Source organism: Lampris incognitus, chromosome 1 (assembly GCF_029633865.1).
Source record: "Lampris incognitus isolate fLamInc1 chromosome 1, fLamInc1.hap2, whole genome shotgun sequence".
In the NCBI taxonomy this organism is placed as follows: Eukaryota; Metazoa; Chordata; class Actinopteri; order Lampriformes; family Lampridae; genus Lampris; species Lampris incognitus.
The window spans coordinates 120,126,068-120,152,277 of record NC_079211.1 but is presented as its reverse complement, the minus strand read 5'-3'; the positions used below and the strand labels follow the sequence as shown (position 1 = coordinate 120,152,277).

Here is a 26,210-nt window from a genome sequence, read left to right as displayed (position 1 = left end):
CATCCATATACCATTTCTTGTATTGTGTGTCATATTCAAGATAACTTTGTTGATATAGGAACAAAAATACATGAACAATCTCTCACAACAAGATAACTTGAAAAAGACAAACAATAAAAATGCCATATTTATGGAAGTATATGATAAAAATGTTTTGTTGTCCTTGAAGTACCAGTGTACGGGTAACTTAGAAAATGAAGCTACATGTTTCGTAGGGTGTGTCAAGGTTACACCGTATGTGTAACTATGAAAACACCGTCAACACACTGGGGCATTACTGCAAGAGTACATACCCAAGATTACCTTCTCCATGACGGTAATGCAGAAGACACAAGGTGTGGCTAAATACCATCAGCTACACCCATGTTCACTGTAAATAACAATACGAAGAGTTTGGTTTTGTTTTTTTCCCCCCACTTTTTCTCCCCAATTGTATCTGGCCAGTTACCCCTCTCTTCCGAGCCATCCTGGTCGCTGCTCCACCCCTTCTGCCGATCTGGGGAGGGCTGCAGACTACCACATGCCTCCTCCGATATATGTGGAGTCACCAGGCGCTTCTTTTCACCTGACAGGGAGGAGTTTCGCCAGGGGGACATAGCGCATGAAGGATCACGCTATTTCCCCCCAGCCCCCCCCCCAAACAGGTGCCCCGACCGACCAGAGGAGGCGCTAGTGCAGCGACTAGGACGCATACATCCAGTTTACCACCCGCAGACACGGTCAATTGTGTATGTAGGGACGATTCGGGGATTTGAACCAGCGATCCCCGTGTGGGTAGGCAATGGAATAGACCGCCACACCACTCGGACGCCCAATACGAGGAGTTTTATGACAATTTTCCGACAGTCACCACAGGATACAGGATGTACTCAAACTGAAAAGTTCCCCCACCTCGTATGAAAATCGAAGAAATGGGGTGGGGGGGGGTGCTCAATAAAGCACTTCCAGTTATGCTTTGTGGGAATTATCAGTGGTTTGCCTATCTGAAAGTGGTTGTTGTATCATTTTCACTATGTCTTAATTTGCGTGCTCAGGGTGAATAAAACGATGTTACATCACACACAAGGCAGGTGAAGGAGGGAGGGAGGGCAGATTAGAGAAGGAAGAAAAAGGAAAGGCAGATGGCAAAGCGGGAATAATTATGTCCCGAGACATTAATTTATCAGGTTGCTTAGGATGCTGATTAAACAGGGTAGGTGTGAGTGGTAGTGCTTTGGGGAGAATTGGGAACGACTGAAGAGGGAAGGTGGAGCGGCAAAAGGAAGGAGGATGAAGAGTAGGTTAAGCGAGCTATTCTGATATCCCTCTGGTTGATGGGAAACATCATTTATTTCAGTTTGCAAGAGTGATGCAAGAGTGGTCCACAGGTGTTGGGTGTGGTCATGCTTGGGATAAATGGAAGTGGGACAACGTGTTCTCATCTCATGGCATCGTATATTGACGCTACTGAAAAAGGGTTGATATATTGATGCAGAAAGCATCCTTCAGCACCTTAATAGAGACACAGCAGGTGTTCAGTAGACTCCATTGCGAGACGTCCACCCTGATTTTTAAGTAATTAACTGCATACAGGTTAGGTTGTTGTTGAGGTTAGGGTTAAAGTCAGGTAGTGGATAGCTTGTAAGGGTACCCTCCGCATAATATACTGATGCTTTATCAATAGTGTCAATATATGGCGCTGTGAGACGATAACAGGCTCAGTGGGATGGGATTTAGGGAAGGACAATGATTGCTAGAGAGGAGAGGATTGGTGTTTAACTGTAAATCACATGCCTTTCGATGTTAATGTTTTGAGGCTACTGACTGCAGAATGACAAGTGTTGCATGGCATTGAAATGGGCAGAGATGAATAGAGGGGTGAAAGAGAAAAAAGTAGAAATGAGAAATGTCCACATGTAGGCATGGAAGAGGGATGGGAACTGAGTAGATAGGCAAAAGTATTCTTCAAGATCTTAATTTCCGGTGGATGTTGATTATTCTGAAAGAATAGGAAGTGGTTACTCGCCGGAGAGAAACAAAGTAAAGAGCTAATTCTGGAAGTTGCCGATAAAAGTTTCTGCGTTGTGAATTAATGGTGGATGTGTAAATTTGAAATAATTTTTGATGTGGCGAAGAATAATTCAATTATTATTTTAATCACTTTTTATGGTGACACACAAGATGATGATTGACTCCATTGTCCAATTAGCATACAGTCCAATTTGGGAGTTCAGACTTTCTGCAAACCAGAGAGCATTAATAACCAGTTGTCAGTATTGCAATTTATTTGAAAACATCACATATTGAAAGCAAAAAATACAGGGAATTATACGTACACACACACACACACACACACACACACACACACACACACACACACACACACACACACACACACACACAATACATTTATTACCTTTAAGGACAGGATGCTTAACTTTCAAGATTTTAGGCTGTACCTTAACCCAGTTTCCCCCTAAATTACCATTTACTATAGCTGCTACAAACTGTGTAGTGGAGACACTTTTCAGCAGGTCAGCATTTTATTAGCTATTCATGGTTTTAACTGGGCAGATCTGGTAAGAGGTTTGGCCACGGGTAAGCAGTTCTTAGACGGCCGCAGTACGAAATGGTGTGGTGAGGTAATTAGTTGGTTAAATGGTAGATGGTTGGTATGTGGGATGTGTTTCTTTTGTGAGGTGTTTGCCCAGGGAATTGTGGGTATACAGAGATCCCCTGCCTGCTGTTGTTGATTTGAAAGACATGATGTCATCAGTAACTCTCACAAAGACACAAGTTTGAACACGGGCATATATCCATGCTCACACCCAGCCATGGACATACCCAAAGATGTGCACAAAGTCTGTTGTATTCTCCTTTACCACAGCTGTAAAGGAGAATACAACAGAATAACTGTACTGTATATTAAATGCATATGTGTGTTTGCTGTGGTCCCGTGGTGTTTGTCATCTCCCTTGTTCTTCTTCTCTCCGTTTCTCAGTCACTGTCTCATTCTTTGTGTGTCTCCTCTTTATCTCTTGCTCCCTCTCGCCCCATCTTTTCCAATCTATATGCCCCTGTCTCTCTCTCTCTCTCTCTGTTTCTGTCCCTCTCTTGCTCCCTTTTTCTGTCAGTAATATTGGGTTATGGTGGATCTCAGCAGCTTATGGTGTAGATCGATGCAGCTTCTGAGAGTCTAGCAGGGCTCTAATGTGATATTCTGAGTGGAGAGCTTTTCTTCAAATGCATCTCTTAATCACATCACAGATAAATCTCAGCTGTTGGCACGTGCGCGCGTGTGTGTGTGTGTGTGGTACAGTATGTTTCTCAGTGTGCAGACAGTTTCTTGCTGAAGATGTATGGGTTCTGCTGTCCTATAATCAGTCTGTTCCAGTGCTCTGCTGGAGGAGGTTTGGTTTCAGATATCAGAAATCCAACAAGACCTCTGGCTCACTCACAGCTATTGATATCAAGGCTTTGGTCGGGTTACAATACTGGTCTCACATTATAACCCTCTTTTCAGGAACTAGAAAATGGCAGAAATTATATAATAACAGCCTTTGTATGACCACAATGGTGAGAGGCCAAATTTTCTAAAAGTTTAATGGGCATAGCCCCCACAATTTACTTCATAATTGACAGAGAAGGTTTGTCGGCTCTGATCAGATCACAGGAGGGTAGCGGGGAGTCAGCCACAGAGACAAGTGGAGGGGGGGTTGAGCAGAGAGGGACGCTCAGAGATCACATAGATGCTAGTAAATGATATGTATTATTAAATTGATATATGTTTAAATGTGTAGTATTCATTAAATATTGCCAAGTAAGACTTGCCTGTGTGCTAACTTGTTCTTTCCTCTCTCGCTCTCTCTCTCGCTCTCTCTCACTGTCTCTCTCTCTTCCGCTGTCTCTCTTCCTCTCTCTCTCTCTTCCTCTTTCTCTCTTTCTCTGTCTCTCTTCCTCTCGACAGTTGTCCAGCACATAAAGAGACATAACATTGTGTTGAAGAGAGAGCTAGGGGAGGGGGCGTTTGGAAAGGTCTTCCTGGCCGAGTGTTATAACCTCTCACCTGACCAGGATAAGATACTGGTGGCTGTCAAGGTAACCCAATAGTCTTATCTGACAATAGTGAGTTCTGCTGCCGTCAAATGAGCACCTCAGATAAGAGTGTTTCAGATATAAAGAGAAGACAGTTTTAACTGCCAGACTTGTGCTGTGCAAACATGCAAAATTGAATGCATGTTTAACAGGGAGTTTTATGGTCCCTGGCTCATGATATTTACGCAACACGTGGGCGGCTATGTGAGTTCACAAATCATATAAAAAGTAGAGTTGCAAATTTGTTCATGTAACAGCAGTAATTTGAAAGTGCACATCAGTCGTATGATGTTTGGCTGTAAGGGAATAGCAACTCATATTCTATTGTGCATATTACCCCCCCCCAAAAAAAAACACATAAAAAATAATATCAAAGTGTATTTTGGACATGCTCATCACAATTATAAACCGGTCATTGGACACAATCATGTAATATTTTGAAACTATCTTGAAGCACAAATCCTTAAGTTCTGTAGAATGACCAATGAACAAAACAAAACAGAGCTTCACTAACTATGATTTGTAATGTTTTACATCCAAAAACTCCTCAACAAAGAACTCAAAGTCTTTAATAACAGTCCAGCTTTTATAAAATGTACTTCTCATCATGTGTTCCTAAAGGTAATGCCAGCATTCAAACCGCTTCTCATGAGCTAAATGAAATAAAACTGACACGTGCACTTCACAAAAAAAATTAGACATGACATATGAGATACAGAAGTTCATCTTATGTTCGTTCCTACAGAAGACCCATGACATTTTGGACTAAAAATCCTCATATGATGTTTTAATAGTATTTTCAGTCCTCATTCACTACATTTTTTCCTCTAATTGCTCTGCTCTGTCAGCCAGGCAAGAAAGAGCTTCTGGTGGGAGCAACGTTGAATGACACACATGACAAACCATTGACTTCCAGGGTCAAATTCAATGGTTTCCTACAGATCAGGATGTCTGCGGCATCCTTGTATCCTGTGTATCCGTCCATCCATCCTTCCACCCAGAATGCCCTCTCGCCCTATCTGCGGTGAAACAGGATCTTATTGGCGGAGAACTTCTCATTAACAATTAACAACCCATGAAAGACCCCCTTGCCCCTCGAACACATCCTCACTTTTCCATGCATCACCATTTCCTTTTCCTTTCTTTCCTTTAAGAAACCCTTCCTCCCTCCTTGACTTTCATCTCCCTCTTCTGAATGCTTTCTCCTTCCCTTTCCTCAATTTCCCCGTAGCCTCCTATCTCTCCTCACCCTGCGCATTTCCTCCTAGCTTAGCTCTAAACTGCCTCCTGGACAGCTGACGGTCTTCTGCCGGCTTAGCTTCAGTTCAGTCACGCTATAGCACTTGGTGTGCAGCTAGAAACCCAGACGAGCTCACATGCACGGTTATGAAACTAGATGCAGTTTATTGCTGTGACTTCATGACATACTGGAACAGAGCTGCACGGCTAACTCAGTAAGATAACCAATCTAGGAGCATGCCCCATAAGAATACATCTTGCATAGTAAATCTCTCCAAAACTGTTTGACAGCTAGTGCTAGATGTGGCCCCATTTAGATTAGATTTGAAGACATTATTTAATTTATTCACATATTTTTTCCACTAGTTGGAGCTTTCATTGGAAGGATTTCTATTATTAGAGGGAAAACACATTCATTAGGGAGTGTCTGTGTTCCCTCAACCCTATTTCATTGACCTTAGCTAAACTTAACCTAACCCACCTTAACCTGACTTAACCTCAACCTCTACCTAGTCCTAATCTCAACCCAACGCTTACCTTAACCTAACCTTAACCCATAGCTAACTTATTCGATAGATAACCCACAGGGCTAAGGGAACATATAGGGACGACCCCATTCATTACATTACAGGGAAAAATTATTGACCTCACATTGTAGATTCCAACGAGTGACATGCAACATTTAATCCTTGTTCATGCTCAAGTGGAGGAATTTTCCAAGAAGTTTTGGTATGAATGAATGATTGATTTATTTCGGTCATACATTTGTGTGCATATACAACAGACAGAAAAAAAACACCACCATACATATTTACATCAGTCCATTTCACACAACAAAACTCAATCAATGACTCAAAAAGGAATAGGCTGAAGCCCAAGGCTTGTTGCCTATCCTCTACAGTCCTTAAATTAAGCTAGAATATCAGAATTACAAAAGGAAGGAAAAAAAGAAGAATTTATACTAAGTTGTAATTCTTAATTACTTTACATTTTAAAGATTTTCTGAAACTCAACAGTGAGCTACACAATTTCAACTCATCATTAAGACCATTCCATAGCTTGACTCCCAAAACTGAAACACATCTGTATTTTACATTGGTTCTCACTTTACATGTTTAAAAAATACACAACCCTCTTAAATTATAGTTTCCTTCTCTCAATTAAAAGATTGCTAGATACAAACAGGAAGGCTTTTACTTCTAGCTCGAAAAAGTATTTGCAATGTTTTTAAATACACGATATCTAAGAATTTTAAGATGCAGGACCATATAAATAATGGATTAGTAGATTCATGGTAACAAGCTTTTTTATTATTCTAATAGCTATTTCCGATGTTTAATTATAGGGTCTATATTTGTTTTATAAACATTTCCCCAAACCTCAACACAGTATGACAGATATGGCATTATCAATGAACAATACAATATATGCAAACATTTCCTATTCAGCAGATCCCTTGTTTTGTAAAGAATAGCAATACATTTGGATAGTTTCCATTTAATATATTCTATATGTGGCTTCCAACAGAGTTTATGATCTATAATCAATCCCAAGAATTTTGTTTCAAATACTCTTTCAATTTCAACTCCATTTAACTTAAGTTTTATTTCACAATTAACCCTAAACCACCGAACATACATACATTTTGTTTTATTTTCATTTAGTGATAACTTATTAATATCAAACCATTTTTTAAACATTCTCAATTCCCTTTCTACTGTTTTCAGCAATTCTTTCATGTCCTCCCCAGAACCAAATAAATTTGTATCATCAGCAAGTGTAACAAATTTCAACATATCAGATATCAAAAAAATATCATTTAAATAAAGTATAAACAACTTAGGTCCCAATAGTGAACCCTGTGGAACACCACAAGTTACTCTTCTTAGATGTGATTCAGTGTTTTCAATTTTCACATATTGAAACCTATTGTTTAAATAACTTCTTAACCAGCATTGTGTGACACCTCTTGTGACCGAAATCTAACTGTGTCACTCCCCCCCCCCCCCCCAATTGTACTTGGCCGATTTCCCCACTCTTTTGAGCCTTCCCGGTCGCTGCTCCACCCCCTCTGCCGATTCAGGGAGGGCTGCAGACTACCACATGCTTCCTCCGATACATGTGGAGTCGCCAGCCATTTCTTTCCACCTGACAGTGAGGAGTTTTGCCAGGGGGACGTAGGGTGTAGGAGGATCACGCTATTCCCCCAGTCCCCTCCCCCACGAACAGGCACCCGACCGACCGACCAGAGGAGGCGCTATTACAGCGACCAGGATACATGCCCACATCTGGCTTCCCACCCACAGACACGGCCATTTGTGTCTGTAGGGACGCCAGACTAAGCCAGCGGTAACACAGGGATTCGAACTGGCAGTCCCCGTGTTGGAATGCAAATGAATAGACCGCTACGCTACCCAGCCACCCCTGTGTGTCACTCTTAAGCTCTCAGGTGAATGCGCAAATTCCTGGCTAATTTCTCATCCCTCTGTTTCTTTCCTTCCTCACATCATCCCCACAGGTCAATGTGTATAACGCCCACATTCGATTGTCTCCTCCTCCTCCTCTCATTCCCAACCTCCTCCTCCTCCCATTCCTCTACTCCTCCTTTGCCCCTCACGTCATGGGTAAATTATAACGCTGAGTTTTCAGCTGCCACATGTCGTGCTGTAGGTACGTCAGTGTAAGTGTTCTCTCTGACACACTGGAAACTACATGTATGCACTTAAAACACATTGTCCTTTCTCATTCATGCTATACACCACAAGATGTGCTCCCATATACACTACATTACAGTAACCTTCAGTCACTAATAGAGGCTAATGGTGCTCATTTTTACTGTACCCTATCAATCAGCTATAATACAGTAGCAAGTTTTATGGTCATATTATACACAGGGGTGCCATCAATCATAGAAACACATCAACACACACATCTACACACAGACCTGCATGCACAGGCTCACATGCAGACAGAAACACAGGCACAATCATACCCGAACAGCCACACACTTGCATACACTACCATACATCCCATCAATCCATCCACACCTGGCATTTCCAATAACACACACTTAGTGAGCCTTAAAACATGCAAATATGAGTATGTACATTCAGCAGCCAGATGTTGTTGATTGCTTTTTATTAGTCGGGGAGTTGAATGTGCATAGATGGGATGACTAACAGTTAAAATTTGTGGCTCTGGGCCTGGGATTTGGTGCAACGTTATGCTCAAAGACTCACAACATAATAGGTTCTCAGTGTTGTTGGGTCTGAAAGTGCTCTTAACTCGATTCCAGATAGCAATGTCAATATGTGTTGCCAGAAAAACTGATTAATATTACTTTTGAAAGTTATTTGGCAATACCTTGTCTGATTAAAACTCAATGGTGGGACTTTATGGCTTTTGAGATTGTTTGTGCAATGCACGATTGGGAATTGGATGTTGTTTTTTTTTAACGTTTTTCATTGTATCATGGAGTTTGTTGCTATCCATGTGTCAATTTTTTAGCAGGGGGATGGACATGTAGGCAAATAATAACTAACAAATGGACAAATAGCTGAAAATTCTTGCAGTAAGACATTTCAGGGAACATCCCCCAGTCATCACCTACTCCATCCTGTATTGTTTATGACCTGAGGAACCAAAAGAGATGTTAAGTCAAAGATGCATGTGGACATGAATCAGAATTACTCCCCAAGTACTGACTCCCAGTTTAATCCAACCTAAAGACCCCACATCTACTACCCATACAGAAGCTACACAGCACTTGATTTTTAAAACTTGAAAATGGGGTGTAAGGTTATTGGATAGATAGTATATATTCTGTAAGAAATGAAACATGGCATCATCATGTGATGCCATATTACATCCTGTAAGGTACAGTACATAACCTAACTCAATCTGTTTCCTGATATCTGATTTGTTAAATATATGTGGGTGGAGGTACAGCGTGTCTCATTTTCTGGCACCTCAGCAGTCTTGTCAAAGAGTCATTTTAGTGTCTTCCTGAGTTTTTGAGACATCCCCACCTTGTCCTTTGGACCTTTATTTGTAACAGGATCCTCATCTCTGCATCGTTAGTACAGCAACAAATACACAGTCACACAGAAGGAGAAACTCAAACATGTACCCTCGTCACATATGTGAGGAAGCCAATCTATTATTCATGCAGGATTTTCTATATATTTCTCTAGATGTGAAATGAATATGGATCCCGTATCTCTTTCATTTCCTGAAACACTCTCTCTCTTCGCCATAGAGGTTGGCGTTATAAAAGTGCCCCACGGTGGATTCCCTGACTCATGGTTGAAAGACAAAGATTAGTTTTCAAGGGCTCCAGGGAATGTGACAAATGTAAACAGTGTTGTATATTGTAATGACTTACATTATTATGTATCTTTTCTCTGCACTCTCATTGTCTTGGTACTTGCGTGGGGCAAGTCATTTCACATTGTCTGTGTCAAGTTGCTATAGCTCATTTTTTTTACAAGGAAAGCCATTTACCTTTTCTCCACAGTGGATCTGAGCCAAAAAAAACAGAGCACATGAAGTGCATCCTGAAAACGACCAATTAGCAGCCGTGTATTGTTGTGTTTAATGTGAGAGTTTTTCCACTCTCACTTTATTGAAATGTCACTTGTGTGTGTGTGTGTGCGTGTGTGTGTGTGTGTGTGTGTGTGTGTGTGTGTGTGTGTGTGTGTGTGTGTGTGTGTGTGTGTGTGTGTGTAGACTCTCAAAGAGGCAAGTGAGAATGCCAGAAAAGATTTCCATCGTGAGGCCGAGCTGTTGACCAACCTCCAACATGAGCACATTGTGACTTTTTATGGAGTGTGTGTGGAGAGTGACCCTCTCATTATGGTCTTTGAGTACATGAAACACGGAGACCTCAACAAGTTCCTCAGGTAAGTTTTTTTTTTATTTATCATTGGTTATGAATTACCTTGATGTTCCCCTGGAAAGATAAAACGTTGTTTTTATGGAATCAAAATGAATTGTATTTGAGTTTTAATCGAAACATAAAAATGAATGTCAGCAATATTTTTTTTTTCATGTTGCAGTGGTTATGCTTGTCACCTTAGCTTTAGTGATCAAGACAGCTCCTATAAAAAAAAGTCAATAAACCTTTCATGGCAGTGAGGAAAAATGGGATGTGTAGACCAGACACCAGTACATGTGGCTTGATGCTTTTAAAACTCTTTAACACAGTCGGCTGCAGTCTTCTACATAACTTCAAAACATATAACATTTTGTAAAATTTAGCAAAAATGGATGGCTATATTAGGGAGCTAGAAACATTTGAAAAAAGCATAAGACAAATGATATGAAATGATGGTAAATCAACAACATATGGAGAACAGTTTCATTAAAGAGTGAAATCCTGCTTCCAGGTAGCATAACAGTCTCTGTCATTGCCTACCATCACGGGGATTGCCAGTTTGAATCCCCGTGTTACCGCCGGCTTGGTCGGGCATCCCTAAAGACACAATTGGCCGTGTCGGTGGGTGGGAAGCCAGATGTGGGTATATGTCCTGGTCGCTGCACTAGCACCTCCTCTGGTCAGTCGCGGCACCTGTTCGGGGGGGGGATCCTTCCACGTGCTATGTCCCCCTGGTGAAACTCCTCCCTGTCAAGTGAAAAGAAGCGGCTGGCGACTCCACATGTATCGGAGGAGACAAATGGTAGTCTGCAGCCCTCCCCAGTTCAACAGAGGGGGTGGAGCAGTGACCAGGACGGCTCGGAAGAGTGGGGTAATTGGCCGGCTACAACTGGGAGAAAAAGAGGGGGGAAAACACCCCCAAAAAATCCCCCCCCAAAAAAAGTCAAATCCTGTCTCATGTCCAGGGCCCATGGTCCAGATGCTGTTTTGATGGCGGAGGGCCAGACCACCAGACCTGTGGAGCTGACCCAGTCTCAGATGTTACACATCGCCCAGCAGATAGCAGCTGGCATGGTTTACCTGGCATCACAGCACTTTGTACACCGTGACCTTGCTACCAGGTTTGCCACTCAATACATATTACACTTTGTTCTGATATTTGTGTGAATCTGATGGATATATCTGGTATGGGTGCAGCAAATAGCAGCTGGCATGGTCTATCCAGTCATGCCAACTAGCTTCCTCATGGATTAATTATGCATGTGTGGTAAATCCCATCAGACTTTATGATCTATCTGCCTTCACCAGTATTGATTGACTGAAAAATTGATTTTGATGAAATTAATTGGATGTTTAAAAATTTTATATAAGGGTGACTCAACAAAGTCTTTGAGGCTTTTGTTTCTGAGCATTTTGATCTTGTATGCACTCAGAATATGTGGAAGATAATGATAAAGTGCTTTACTTTCACAATACCAAATATTTTTGGAAGTAACTACATCTGAGTGTCTTCCTCTGCTTCAGTGGGACTTCCACCTTGTCAGTGTACTTTCTTCACAAGTCATCTGACCAGAAGCCATTCCAAAGCCCTGAACCCTCACATTGGGGGCATGTGACTGTCAGTTGATTGGTTGATTTTCGTCTTGATCTGAAAATGTCCCAGCCTGGACCTATCTGCTGCCAGATCATTTTTTGACAATTTAACTTGGGAATGGAGTAGCGGTGCCACAGTAGTGCAGGAGAGGCATATCCAACTTCTTGTGTCTTTTTCTCTGTTTGAAACACATTTTACAGTATATGCGTACATATGTTGTTGTCTAATAGGAACTGCCTGGTGGGTGAGAACCTGCTGGTAAAGATTGGAGACTTTGGTATGTCCCGGGATGTCTACAGTACTGACTACTACAGGGTAGGTGTATGTGTCAATCTCTTTTCTGGCCCCTCTCCTAGCCTCCTTTGTCCCTGCTGCATGGGCCTCAATCCCTCATCCTACCCTGCATGGGCATGACTGGGTGGACTGATGTAGCGTTAGGACAAGTAGCCTGCTGTGGTAGGTCTATTTCTATAAAAGACAACGCCACATTACCTTGAAATAAAATAAACCTACTATTTTAATAGTTATCAATTAAGAATATAGAGTATTGGGGCATCCAGGTAGTGTGGTGGTCTATTCCATTGCCTACCAACATGGGGCTCGCCAGTTCGAATCCCCATGTTACCTCCGCCTTGGTCAAGCATTCCTACAGACACAGTTGGCCATGTCTGCGGGTTGGAAGCCAAATGTGGGTATGTGTCCTAGTTGCTGCACTAGCGCTTCCTCTGGTCGGTTGGGGCGCCTGTTCGGGAGGGAGGGGGAACTGGGTGGATCCTCCAATGCACTACGTCCCCCTGGTGAAACTCCTCACTGTCAGGTGATAAGAAGCGGCTGGCGACTCCACATGTATCGGGAGGAGACATGTGGTAGTCTGCAGCCTTCCCTGGATTGGCAGAGGGGGTGGAGCAGTGACTGGGACAGCTCGGAAAATAGGGTAATTGGCCAAGTACAATTAAGCAGAAAAGGGGGGCGGGAATTAAAAAAAGAAAAAGAATAAGGAGTACCATACAACAGGACAGTAAAACTGAGTACAATAATCCCCTGTGGGATGAAATTAAATGCTGTTTTGCCTTGTTTACTGTAACACTGTGTTTGATATAATAGCATCAGGAGGAGGTAGGATATAGGGTGCATGCTGCTTCAGGTCAATTTACTAAAGAAACTACAAAACTCCACTGACACGGAAGTAGAAAATTATTAAATGTAAATTCTAGTTCACAATTTCATACAGTTGCTGGTGCTGCGGCAATGTCTTTATTTACCGCTGTTACAGATTTTGCCTAAACACATGAATGACGAGGTTTTCTCGACAGCCTGAACATAGCCTAATTAGGACTGATGGTTTTAGTTGCATGGTAGCAAAATGTTTTCAGCCCTTGGAATGCAAGAGCAATGCTTTTACAAAAGTGTGCTACACTGAACTTTGTATTACATCTGATATAATAATCACTACAAAACTTGCAATAGCCGAGGTCCTCTGCTATAAGCATGCAGCAGACTTGAGGCCTGACAGAAAATGGATGCAGAGTGGGGGGATGGGGGGATTACTACGATGCCCAGCACTGTAAATATGCAATATTTATTTTCACTACATGAAGGGGCTTTCTGCATGTCACTGTCAGGGGAACATGGGGTAGGTGGTGCACACACTCCACATTTACACGTTCAACCTGAGAAAGTGAAAAGGGAAGGAGACGCACCTCAACAAAAAAGGTCTGGGGACAAGCATAAATTGTGTGTGTGTGTGTGTGTGTGTGTGTGTGTGTGTGTGTGTGTGTGTGTGTGTGTGCATGCGCGCGTGCGCGCGCTGCATATGGAGAACTGCAGCAGTTTGGCTGTCGAGGTGATGAAGGTCTCAAGGAAGGCTGAGAGGATTTTTCTCTTTTGTACAGCAATCCGTCACCTTACAAAAAGGCCAATAAGTAATGCTATTTGCTGACTGATTGTTAGTGACTGTGGCTGTGCTTCTCTGTTACTGACGCTAACTGACATGACTGACAGTGACAGCAAACTGGGAGAGGCAGGGAGCAATGGAGGGCAGGCAGAGCCATGGAAGGACACAAGAAGAAAAAAAAGCCCCGCCCGCCAAATCATGGATAATCATTTACAAAGACATCATCAACAACCATTATAGACTAACAGCCTACATAATCTATAAACGCTTTGATAGGTACTCTTATTTTACGTGACTTGCAGTACCATAATGTTGGCCGTTCACAGGTGGGTTTTGTTGGACAAATCGCTAGATGATTAGTCAGTAGAGATTTGAAATGAAAACAAGCAGTAGCATATGAAACTGGATCCCATGGAACCATTTCTCAGTGTAGCAGATATACTTTTTGATAATTATTTAACCATTTTTGATACACAAGATTCATTTTCACATATAGAAAATCATCCGTAGCCCCACGAAATGACTCCTGGCATGAAACACACCAAAATGAAAAGTGGATGTTAAAGATAAAAAAATAAAAAATAATTTAAAAAAATCCTCCAACTCATTGCATACAAGTCTCCAATGCGTATCCATAAAAATGGACTTGTTGAGATGCGGGGCTTCCCCGAGCCATCAGAAAGAAAGCATTTTGCATTTTGCAATACTTAGTTTGTGTACCACATCAAATTAACAATGTAACAAAGGCAAGTCTCTCCTCCTCCTCCACTTTCTTTAGTACTACATCTCCGTGTGACGGCACAATAGCATCCTCCCCCCTCCACTCCACTCCACCGTCCCCTCCCAAATAAAAACAGCGCACCAAGGCTGTAGCCATGGCAACGAGTGGTGGTGAGCCTCAGAGTTGTACCCGCAGTTTCTCTGGAATAGAAGTAATCACACACACACACAAAAACTTGGTTAGTGTTTATCTGCTTAGTATGCTGAACCAGTACAGGAAGAGGGGGGGGTGGAGGGGGGCAAAAGTACAAATTCCCAAATATCTCCTGAAAGGGATGGGAGGGGTAGCAAGTACCAGAGATGAAGTGTGGCAGAGAGATGAAAGTTAGAAAAAGAGCTGCAGCTTGAAAAAGAAAAGTGGAAGGGGAAGCATGGGAAGCCAAGGAGGGCAGAAAAAAAGGATGCATGTTAATATACAAAAGGAGAAAGACAGAGAAGAAAACACACATGCTGAGAGAGAGAGAGGGGGGGGGGGAAGCGAGCTCCAGAGGCAGGGCAGCCTGTACGGAAGCAAAGGAGAAGACATCAGAATTGTCCAGTCTGCAGGAAAACTAATGTACCAGAGTCACAGCTTGAGGAACACAGACAACAGACAATAGACAGACAACAGACAGAGAGAGAGAGAGGCAAGTGTCAAGGCATCCCACCATACTTTCATATCAGAGAGAGATAGACAACAAGCCAGAGGAAATAAAAACAGTTTTAGAGAGAGACGGAGATAAAGAATGAAATAAAAAGCAATAGACCTAGATTGAAAACCAGAGAGGGGGGGGTGTTAGGGTTTGGAAATGAAAAGGAAAAGGTGAAAAAGAGAGAAATGGGTAGGAGTAGATGACAGGGATCCAGTCATGCTCTTGCGTCAGAGAGGAGCAAAGATGAGTCATAGAGGAATTGGAGACACCCCCCTGTGTGTGTGTGTGTGTGTGTGTGTGTGTGTGTGTGTGTGTGTGTGTGTGTGTGTGTGTGTGTGTGTGTGTGAGATAGAGAGGGAGAGAGAGAGAGTGACAAACAGAAGATAAACCCACGGTGGAAGCCCACCACTGTGATAGTGTCACTCCAATCAATGAACCTGACAGACAGTGCTTTATTTTGTAATAAGGACAGGATGTTGTGTTGCTGTTAAGCCCACTGAGGCAAATTTGCACTTTGTGTTATGGGGCTATACAAATAAAATTGACTTGACTTGACTTAATTTTGTACTCTGTGTGTGTGTGTGTGTGTGTGTGTGTGTGTGTGTGTGTGTGTGTGTGTGTGTGTGTGTGTGTGTGTGTGTGTGTGTGTGTGTGTGTGTGTGTGTGTGTGTGTGTGTGTGTGTGTGTGTGTTTGTGTGTGTGTGTGTGTGTGTGTGTGTAAGCGAGAGAAGAGCGCTCAGGAATATTCTCGACATGATCAAAGCATGGCAGCTTTCAAACTTTTTTACCTGGCATTGTTTGCTTCTACTCATGATACAAATCACAGAATTCCTTTTTAAATCTGTGATTTGTATCATGATCGTGAGTACTATTCATGTATCATGGGAGTCATTTAAAGTCCTTTTTTTTGTTGCCTCCGTGAATTCACTGTACCCAATGTTGCAGAGACATGCAGAGGAAATGGCAACAAAGCATAAGTAACTACTTTCTCCTGAATAAATTTGACCGTTTCAATCTTCTGCAAACTGCCTATGGCACCCACCTCAGACTTTTAAGGACGGTGCCTTCATAGAGCAGTGGGAGATGCTGGAACAGGATAATTATTTTTTTCTCTGCCACGTCAGCCCAGGCAGAAAACACGGCTCTACCACAGCGTCTTTGAGTGGAGACACACAGGCGCAGCTGATATTTTTCACCACACACCTGGGGTCTAATTCAGTTTAGGTTTTATGATCAGATTTGTTATTACTACCTGGTGACGTACATGGAAAATCACAGAAGTGTTGTGACTCAGTTGAGTTTTTCGAGTGACAGCAGCTCTGACACAGACAAGACCATAAAACCACATCCGGCTTGCACCGGATATACGCACACTTACCTCGTGGTTATCCTGGGGCGATGCAGGCAGCATCCTTGTGATGAACGGTGCGTAGCGAATGGTTAATTGGGTGCGTAGCGAATGGTTAATTGTAAAAATTCATACGAGAAAATTATTTCTATAGAGAGCTTTACTGGGAAAACAAAAAGACTTTAAACTGAATCTTAAAACATCATGATTTCAGTTGACTGCTTTAACCGAAAATGTTAGCCGTGGGCTCGAATCCAGACTCATGCGACAAAATGACAAAGCCAGTTCACGTCCAAACTACTTAAGTCCATTTGGAAAAAACGTGCATCAGGCAAAAAGGAGTATCACCTGTCTTTACTCAGCCAATAGTTAGTACTGAGGTTAGACATTGCTGACAAATATGAAATGGATATACTACATCAGATATGCTCTGGTATATCTGATGGAAACTGTAAAATCTGCTGTGGCGACTCCTGAAAAACAGGGGGAAAGCTGAAAGAAGAAGTGTATATCTGCATTGCATTGAAAACAAACTTTATGTTTTTCAACGGAATGCAATTTTAAAATAAGGTAATAAATACCTAAAAAATGCAAATTTTCAGAAATTTTAGTTTTTCAGTAGAGAATAGCTGAAGGCATCCTGAGCCTGACTGGGACGTTTCATGTCAACACTTCTACTATGCCTCACCCACCAGCATGAACAAACAACTATCTGGCTTCTCCAAAAAGATTAAACACACACACCCAAACACACAAACACACACACACACACACACAAACCAGCATTTGTTGAAAGAGTTGTCATTTCCACGGTAACCAAAGGGAAAATAAAGGTACGGTTCCTGGCTGGCAAAGAGTATGCAGAGTTAGTCACACAAGCCCCTCCTACACTACATCCCATAATGTTGCCTTTCTAACCCATCCAGTTGCCGTGGATACCTCAGCCTCCAATAGGTCACTCTGGCTAACCCACAACCCTCTTGTTTTATATTTGCATTCTTTTCTTTTTTTTGTGTGGTTTTCTTGGAACATGCGAGCTGTGGGTTGGTCACCATGAATATTTATAAGACAAAGAAGGACAAACGGCCTTGTGAACACAATAACCATTGTATAAGACATCAGCATGAGTGGTAGAGAGAGAATGTGAGAGAGGAGGACAGAAAGTGAGTGAGAGAAAGAGGAAGAAAGAGAGAGGGAGGCAGTGAGAGGAAGACTGATCAGAAAGATAGAAATGGCTAAAAAAGAAAGGTAACACGAAGAGAGAGAGAAGAGGGAGCAAGGGAGAGAGCTGAATGGAGTGGTGGCTGTATTGTACTTCTTCACTTGGAAGAGATGGGTCATTAGAGTGTAAAGCTGTAAACTTGTCTCGCTTAATATTTAATGAATCCATTGTGTAAAGAACATTTAAACAATGGCTTTCCTTTTCCTGTTCGTTCATTTAATTCAGCTTTTACCACTTTTCCTTTTAATTTGCCATAATCAATGCATCTAAAGAACTAGTACTACTGGTTTTCTCATTCACACACACACACACATACACACACACACACACACACCTCATGTCACCCTATACTTGTGGGGACCCCTCATTGACTACATTCATTCCCTAGCCCTTAACCATCATAACTATGTACATGCCTAACTGTAACCCTTACCCAGTGGCGCCGGCAGCCATAATCCTGTACACACCGTTCATACATTTTTTAATGATTTTGTTTGTTTTTTGCCACTCACGCCATTTGACGCAAATACATCTGAGGGCCGATGATTGGTGTTAACGTCACTGGCTAATAGCGCACGGTGCGTACAGATCCTTGTACGCACCATGCATACAGGATTATGGCTGCCGGCGCCACTGCCCTTACCCTAACCTTAACCTTAACCTAATCCTAATTCTAACCTTAACCCTAAAATCAGGTCCTAACCCTAAAATAGACCCTTTTCCTCATGGGGACCCATAAAATGTCCCCACAAGGTAGGTGGTTTCAGGTGTTTCTCTCCTAACGGGGACCAAATATCCTCATTAGGATAGAAAAACCTGGTACACACGCACACACACAAACACACTCAAAGACATATACAAAAGAACACATATCCATATACAGGAGCACATGTAAAAATGTGATAATACACACACTTAACAAATATCAGAAAAATAGTTTTAGCATTCAAGAGAATTACATTAATATTTCAAACCATTCGGGAAAACGATTAGCAGTGATGAATAAAACAATATGGCTAAATGATAATCAGGTTGAAACATTAATGATCAAATACTGTTATTAGAGTTATAGCCTACATAGAATAGAAAAGAATGTGTTTGTGCATGCAGTGAGGTATTTGCATCTGAAATCTCTAGAGAGAGAATGGGTCAACAAGTTGTGATAGAAAAAACAAAAATGGTTTAAACCGGAAAAGTGCAGAAAAGACAATGAAAGCTACAGCTAGGGGAAGGGGTCGTGGAGAGAGAACAGGGAGTCTTCAGAAGAACTGGAGAGTCTGAGGCATGCAAGGACTGAGATACCACAGAGTAGGAGAGCGAGAGAGAGACAGACAGAGAGAACGAGAGAGCGAGAGAGACCCAGGCAAACCATGACAGAGATGGAGAGTTATATCCAGCAGAGTGAGGCGGAAAAGAGAGGGGGGCTGTAAGGAGTAGGAGTTGTAGAGATGAAGCCAGTTATTTGTCCCTAGACACACCAGGGAACCAGATTGCTATCTATCTGGTCCCACACAGTTTATTAATCCATTAAATAACACACCGAGTAACCCAGCAACAGCCCAGCGTGAGCAGTAAAGCATTAATAAGAGACAGACCACAGAAAATAGATGTGCTGTGCACAGCATTGGTGGGTAGATTGATGAGCAGACAAAGGAGCAGAAGCCAGGGGAGATGGTTGATAGAGTATCAGAGAAAATTATATCAATACTCACAACATTTCTCAAGCGCAGCTATGTGAAGAGTCAAATCCAACCTGTGCAGTGTTTAACACTAACAAATGAATTACATTCTCTCTAATATTGTATCCCTCATGTTAACTGCAGTTTTCAGAGGTAATATAAAGCAACAACAAAAAAGCCTTTTGCGTCACACCGTCATTACCTCCTGTCACATTGGAACAAATTATGTGCACCAGGATCATGCAGCTGACAATGGCATACATTTAAACCCAAAAATCCCTGGAATAGAAGCTGCTAAGAAAAATACATTTCAAAATAATTTTACTGATGTACAAATGTATAAACAAATGTATTAAAATTCTTGAACAAAGCTTGAGATGGATTCTGAATAGAATAGAATTGATACAAGATTACAAAACACTTACACTGGCTTCGTACTGTGTGTGTGTGTGTGTGTGTGTGTGTGTGTGTGTGTGTTTGTGTTTGTTTGTCCCCTCTATGTGGGGATATGTGTATTTGTGTACAGGTGGGAGGACACACTATGCTGCCAATCCGCTGGATGCCTCCAGAAAGCATCATGTACAGGAAGTTCACCACAGAGAGTGATGTTTGGAGTTTAGGAGTTGTCCTCTGGGAGATCTTCACCTATGGAAAACAGCCTTGGTACCAACTCTCCAACAACGAGGTAAACACTCCAGTCACACATACTCCCCAATCAGCCTTTAAAGACAACATGAAGCGGATATCCACGTTCATTTCATGTCATCTGATTTGGATTTGAAAGGTAACAGCAAAATGTCTTCACATTGCACACTGAACGCAGGTATCCTCCCTTTCAACAGCGGTAACTGAAATAATCAATAGCAGAGAATGATTTAAGGTGGTACCAATTGAATGTGAATTATTGCAGTCAAAAAGATTTGATCCCCCCACTGCTGTTTTTTTTTCTTACTCGCTGGGATTATTGAGCCTTTGTTTAAAAGATCAAATGATACAAGATGTGTAAATGTTAACAGCGTAACCACAACCTAGAGGAGGACCTCAAGTTTGCCAAGAGAGGTCCCCAGTTACAGGTAAAGCAAGCCCTTCAAAAGGGATTATGTGAACTGCTCTCCTTTGAATCCTGTTCTCTGTGTCTTCTCTTTGGACTACCAAACAGCTGGCAAATGACAGAGTAAAGCACATGTCTTAAAATCTCCTAAAAAGTTCATTTTCATTTGATTTTGCAAGGTACAATGAAATAAAGCAAGCAAGCATGTATCCTGTTAACATGACACATGCAAAAGAAAAGCTTTTCCTGGGCTGCACCGATCAATTCTGCTTTACTTCTGACTATTTCCAGTCTACTGTTAATAATAATAATAATAATAATATCGATAATACATTACATTCGATTGGTGCCTTTCAAGAACCCAATGTCTCATTACAAAGTAGAAACAGAATGAGGAAAATAAACAACAATGAAATAGAACAACAAAATAAAACAAAAGTGGACAAGACAAAAGACAGAGGGCCAGGCAGCAGGACAGAGCATCGATACAGGAAAACCGTTGGACTGGGGTGAGAATGAGGGATAGACTTTGGTAGGGTTTGAGTTCTTTGTTGAAGGAAAGCATGGTGGTCAGTTGCCAGAGGTGAGGAAGAAAAATTTTCCAGAGTTCGGGGATGTAGCAGGTGAAGGCCGGAGTTCCCGTGGAAGGAGGGACTTACATGGGGAGTGGTAAGCAGACTGGCAGAGGAGGAGCAGAAGGTTCTGGGTGGAATGTACTCACTGAGGAGCTCTGATAGATAGTGGGGGGCGGCAAACATCTGGTGGCCATGACTTTATGCATGATCAGTAATCCAGTTAAAGAAATCATAGAAAGGTGAATCAGTTCATCTGGACACAATGTGAGATTGACGAAATCACTTGGATAAGTGATGAAAGGTGATGAATGATGAAATGTTTCTCCCACTAAACACGGTCCAGATGAACGGATTCACCTTTCTGTGATCTGATGGACTTCATAAGTCAGGAGGAAGATTTTGAAGTCAATGTGGTTATTAGATGTCAGTGGTGATTGCAATGGACTGGGGTGATATGTTCATGTGAACGGGTGCGGGTGATAATGCAAGCAACAGGGGTCTGGACCAGTTGAGGTTTATTTAGGAGTGTGTTTGGGAGTCCTGTGTGCAGGGAATAGTCTAGTCTGGAGGTGACAAGGGCGTGAGTAAAAACTTCTGTGTTAGAATGGGACAGGTAGGGGCCGAGCCAGGATATTGCGTCTATGTGAAAATAGGACATGCAAGTGATGGAGTTTGTACAATGTTAGACATCATTGATAGACTGGGTGAGGCAGATGATTTGCGTTGAGATTGGAATTTCTTTTACCATGTAATACCTTACAAGTACCTCATAGCTGGTAGCTGTAAAAGAGGAAAGATGGAATAAGGTTAAATAAGCACTTCAATCAAACAATACAAATTATAAAACAAAAATAAATACATAGCCAAATGAAATCCTCTGTTAATCAAAAAAGAGACTGAAATAAGAGCTAGTAACATTTTTATTAGAATAATAAACCCCATGAGATGAACCATTTCATTTTCAAGGGGTTTCCTTGACACAAACATACAGGAAATACAATACATAAAGCAAACAACACAAATACACTCACACATACACAGACAAAAGCTCTCCCAGGGCGAGCCACTCCCACACCCACTGGTTCCCCTATAATGCCAAAATACATACAGTAAATACACATACCCATACATACATTAATTTGTACCTACACATTAGAGATAAACTATTTTCATATCTCAAGTATAATTAGAAGCATGAGCAAGTTGTTTGAAGATAGGTAAAAAGAGATGCCTTAAAGTGATGAAAGCAAGTAATACATCTAATTGAACTAGGCAGGTTGTTCCAATAAGATGGGGCTTTAAATTTAAAGGCACTTCAACCAATTTCTTTAGAAATTCTAGGAACGAAGAAAAAGCGTCCTCAGTATGCCTTAGACTATACGATACGATACGATATGATATGATAGTTAAAGAAAATACATTTAAAAATAAATTGTAACCAACGAAAATATCTTATAGATTTAGGTGCCAACCAATTTGGCGACTCATACATAAAACAGTGATGTTATGGGCCATTTCCCCATCAGTCAGTGTTGAACTGATGCCCTTTCAACCCTTAACCTCACCCATGGACTTGTCCTTAAATCCTCATCTCTGGTTACAGGGTTTCACTGTATCAGCTGTCTCTCTTGCTTTTGACCTTTTTAACTCTCTCTGGTTTCATCCAGATTAACCCTTAAGCCTTCCATCTTGTTTTTCTATCACTCCCTTATGCAAAACTCATACATTTTTTGCATTCAGCAACTTTAACTGTGCACTAGTACCGTACTGGTTAACTGTTATTAACCAGTACTGTACAAGAGCACAGTTTTTACAAATTTTATTTTTACCAATTATACTGCTGATACGGCACCTCGATGTTTAAAGTCAGTCTGTACTGGCTTCAAATTTATCTGTAGGTCCTATCCCTTTAGGCTCAGCTGCACTATAAACTAAAGAGAATATTAAGAGTTTTGATCTAAAAAGGCTCTCCTGGTCTTCACTGATAGCAGAGTTAATCCTTATGACTGTATAATATTCAAGAATCAGGAACATGCAATGAAATGAAATGTCATTTCCCCCAGCCCACAGTAGTGCAACACAAAGACAAAAACACATATCTAAAAACTACAAGAACACATACATTTTTTTTAAACTACAAAAAACAAAAAACAAAACATCCCAATCGAAGAGAACGAACGCCAGGATGACTGTCGGAACTGCCGGTCTGCATGGGCTAGTAGTTAACTTAGTCTGCCCCACTTCCGCGTCCTGTCAGATCGCACTTGGTGTTCCCTTCTTGGGTTCAGCTCCAGGCAGGGCCATGGTCCCTGGGCTGCAGCTGTTCCTGGGCTGCCCCCTGAATTCGCTACATTGGTGTCAAAAGTGGGATGGTGAGACTGTGAGGCCATCGGTAGTGCGTGTGCCCAGAGGCGTGAGGGAGCTGATGTGCTGAAGTGCGAGGACGCGCTTCCCAAACGGGGGTAGTGTAACGATCATGAATGAGTAGACTCGCTAGCCCTTGGCTAACGGGTCAAACCTTTTAATCGACTGATTAATATAGTCTCCCGTGGTGCGGGAGACGCGGGTTCGCATCTCGGTTTCGTCGATTCCCAGCTGCCCTCTGAATTCGCTACAGTACCTTGGCACGACACCAGCAGCTTGTGAGAAATGCTGGTGTGCAATAGTCACGGTACACCAAAGAGTAAAACGTAGAATACTACATACTAGTGTACTATGTACCAATGACTAACGGCCCACTTCAAGCAATGATTGCAGATCACTAAATGCTAACCTTGGTGATTTAATTGGGTGTCACAAAGTGATAGTTAGCTGTTAGCACTTTGTTACCTTCTTTTTCCCTGTCACAAAGGCACCACGTGATTGGTCCATTGGTCCCCATATATGCACATGCAAACACCCCGCTGGGCTGTTGGTGCCCCACACTAAGCCACAGTAAGAGCACAGTCTGAAGCAATCCATCAGTCACAAGAGGTGATGCACAGAGTCACAGACAAACACATTGTGCGCACTCTGTCAACTTAGCCAGCAATGGTTGTTACTGTTTAATACACAAATATGCAAGCCGGGCCAGTGGATCAAAAACACCAGACAACACAGTAGACTAAACCAAGTGAATGACGTCTTCAATGTGCAAACTTCCAGTGCTGCTCTCTTTGAAGACAAAATCCATCTTCCTCTCTTTCTGAATGAAGCAGTCAATCACACAATCATATACTTTAACTTTAGTATTGCTAACTCTGCTGTCAGCCCACCATTTTTAATAATGCAAGCATCTCCTGAAAATTCATAATTGAAAATAGTTTTCGCAACAAATCTGCCACTGTACTTCTCTTCTCTCAGCCATGATTTAAGAAAAAAAAAAGACTCTAAACTAGCTGAACCTTAACGGTCTCATGAGTTGAACGGACAAAAAGAATTTAATTGGCTTAGGTGGTGCAGCAAATGTCAATGTCGGCTAAGGCCTGCAAGCTTACCCCACCATAGCACCCACCCAACTAAGCTGATATCAAAATATGATCGACTGAAAAAAAGTGGCAATCCAAAGTAAAAGTTTTCACCTATAGATATTCCAGAGAAAGTATGGTTGGATGAAATTATGGAACCATATCAGGGCTCTTATATAATCCCCTAGTACAAGCAAAGAAGTTAGAGAAACTAGAACAGAATTATTTATTGAATGATAATAGTGTGGTACGAATCACAATATTATCTACTACTACTACTTTCGACTGCTCCCGTTAGGGGTTGCCACAGCGGATCATCTGTATTTATGATCCGCATATTTGATTTGGCAAAGATTTTACGCCGGATGCCCTTCCTGACGCAACCCTCCCCATTTGTCCGGGCTTGGGACCGGCACTAAGGATGCACTGGCTTGTGCATCCTCAGTGGCTGGGTTACGAATCACAATATTATATTTGTGAAAAACAAAAACTGAGAATGCTGGGTCAGCCGAGAAGGCATGGCTGGCCATGATAGCTCACAACAGGAGCCTTGTAATGTAAACATGGCAGTCTTCTAAATATTGGAAATTAAGATTTTCCAAACATTTTTGAAAGAAATAACTTTTGTCTGCATAGTCATTTGGGGTCTAACAAAATAGCAATGTCTGCACAAGAGAAATAATGAATATAAACAAACCCATGTTTGTTTACATGGAAAACTCTGCAGTTCATCTTTAATGATTTAATTTTAATGATGGTTTTCCTTCCAATTTTGGATTAAGAGACACCACCTGGTTCTGAAATTTATTTAAAGCCACTCATTCTAAGTTGATTTTCCATTTTTAGGCTTACATAAGAATTTTTTTTTCTGTATAGGGAATAATAAAAAGCTTAATATTATTAATTACAAACTGATATCCAATGTAGAGATTTGTTCTAACTGCTGTCAGAAAGTGATAAAGACTCACTTTGTGCAAAGTGAGAACAGCTTTCAAATATTGACAAGCTTTCTCTCCATTTTCAGTTGTCCATGACTCACCTGGTTGGTTAAAAATGCATATAGATTTTTGTGATGTTTTGAACACTTAGTACACAAAACAAAGGAAGTAAACCCTGCTCTCTCTCTAGCTCTCTCTGTCTGTCTGTCTGTCCGTCTCCCTCGCTCACGCTTTACCTCTCTCTCTTTCTCTCTCTTTCTGTCTGTCTCTGTCTGTCTGTCTGTCTCTCTGTCTCCCCCCCCCCCCCCCTCTCTGTCTCTGTCTGTCTCTCTCTCTCTCTCTAGGTGATAGAGTGTATAACCCAGGGCAGGGTGCTGCAGCGTCCCAGGACCTGTCCTAAAGAAGTCTATGATCTGATGCTTGGCTGCTGGCAGAGAGAACCACACATGAGACTAAACATCAAAGAGATCCATGGCCTGCTCCTCAACCTGGCTAAGGCCTCACCCGTGTACCTTGATATATTGGGCTGAACACATGCAAAGAAAATGTGTGTGGATGTGTGTGTATGGAGAGGGGGGCTTATGTGTGCTCATGTGGGCTCATATGTATCTGTGCACATGTGTGGGGGGAGGTGGGGTGGCGTTGTGAGGATGTATGTATTCCTGTGTACTTGGATAAGCCTGCATATATAAATGGAGTTTGTATGCGTGAATGTGTCTGTTCTGTATGTGTGTGCTTGCATGTGTGTGCGTGCGTGTGTGTGTGTGTGTGTGTGTGTGTGTGTGTGTGTGTGTGCACACGCGTGTGCACAACTGTACAGGATGTGAAGCTATTAACAAACTCTTAAAGGCAATCAAAAAAT

The 26,210-nt window shown here is 41.9% G+C and overlaps 1 protein-coding gene across 1 annotated transcript in view; it reads left to right on the top strand.

Annotated features, from left to right (window-relative positions):
* Positions 1–25,878, top strand: part of ntrk2a (neurotrophic tyrosine kinase, receptor, type 2a) — a 146,890-nt gene extending 121,012 nt beyond the window's left edge. The window contains exons 15-20 of the mRNA XM_056279236.1: positions 3,947–4,077; positions 10,042–10,214; positions 11,155–11,310; positions 12,014–12,098; positions 19,865–20,023; positions 25,693–25,878. Of these exons, the coding sequence (XP_056135211.1) occupies positions 3,947–4,077; positions 10,042–10,214; positions 11,155–11,310; positions 12,014–12,098; positions 19,865–20,023; positions 25,693–25,878 (890 nt within the window). The remainder of the gene's footprint in view (positions 1–3,946; positions 4,078–10,041; positions 10,215–11,154; positions 11,311–12,013; positions 12,099–19,864; positions 20,024–25,692) is intronic.
* The last annotated feature ends 332 nt before the right edge of the window (positions 25,879–26,210 follow it).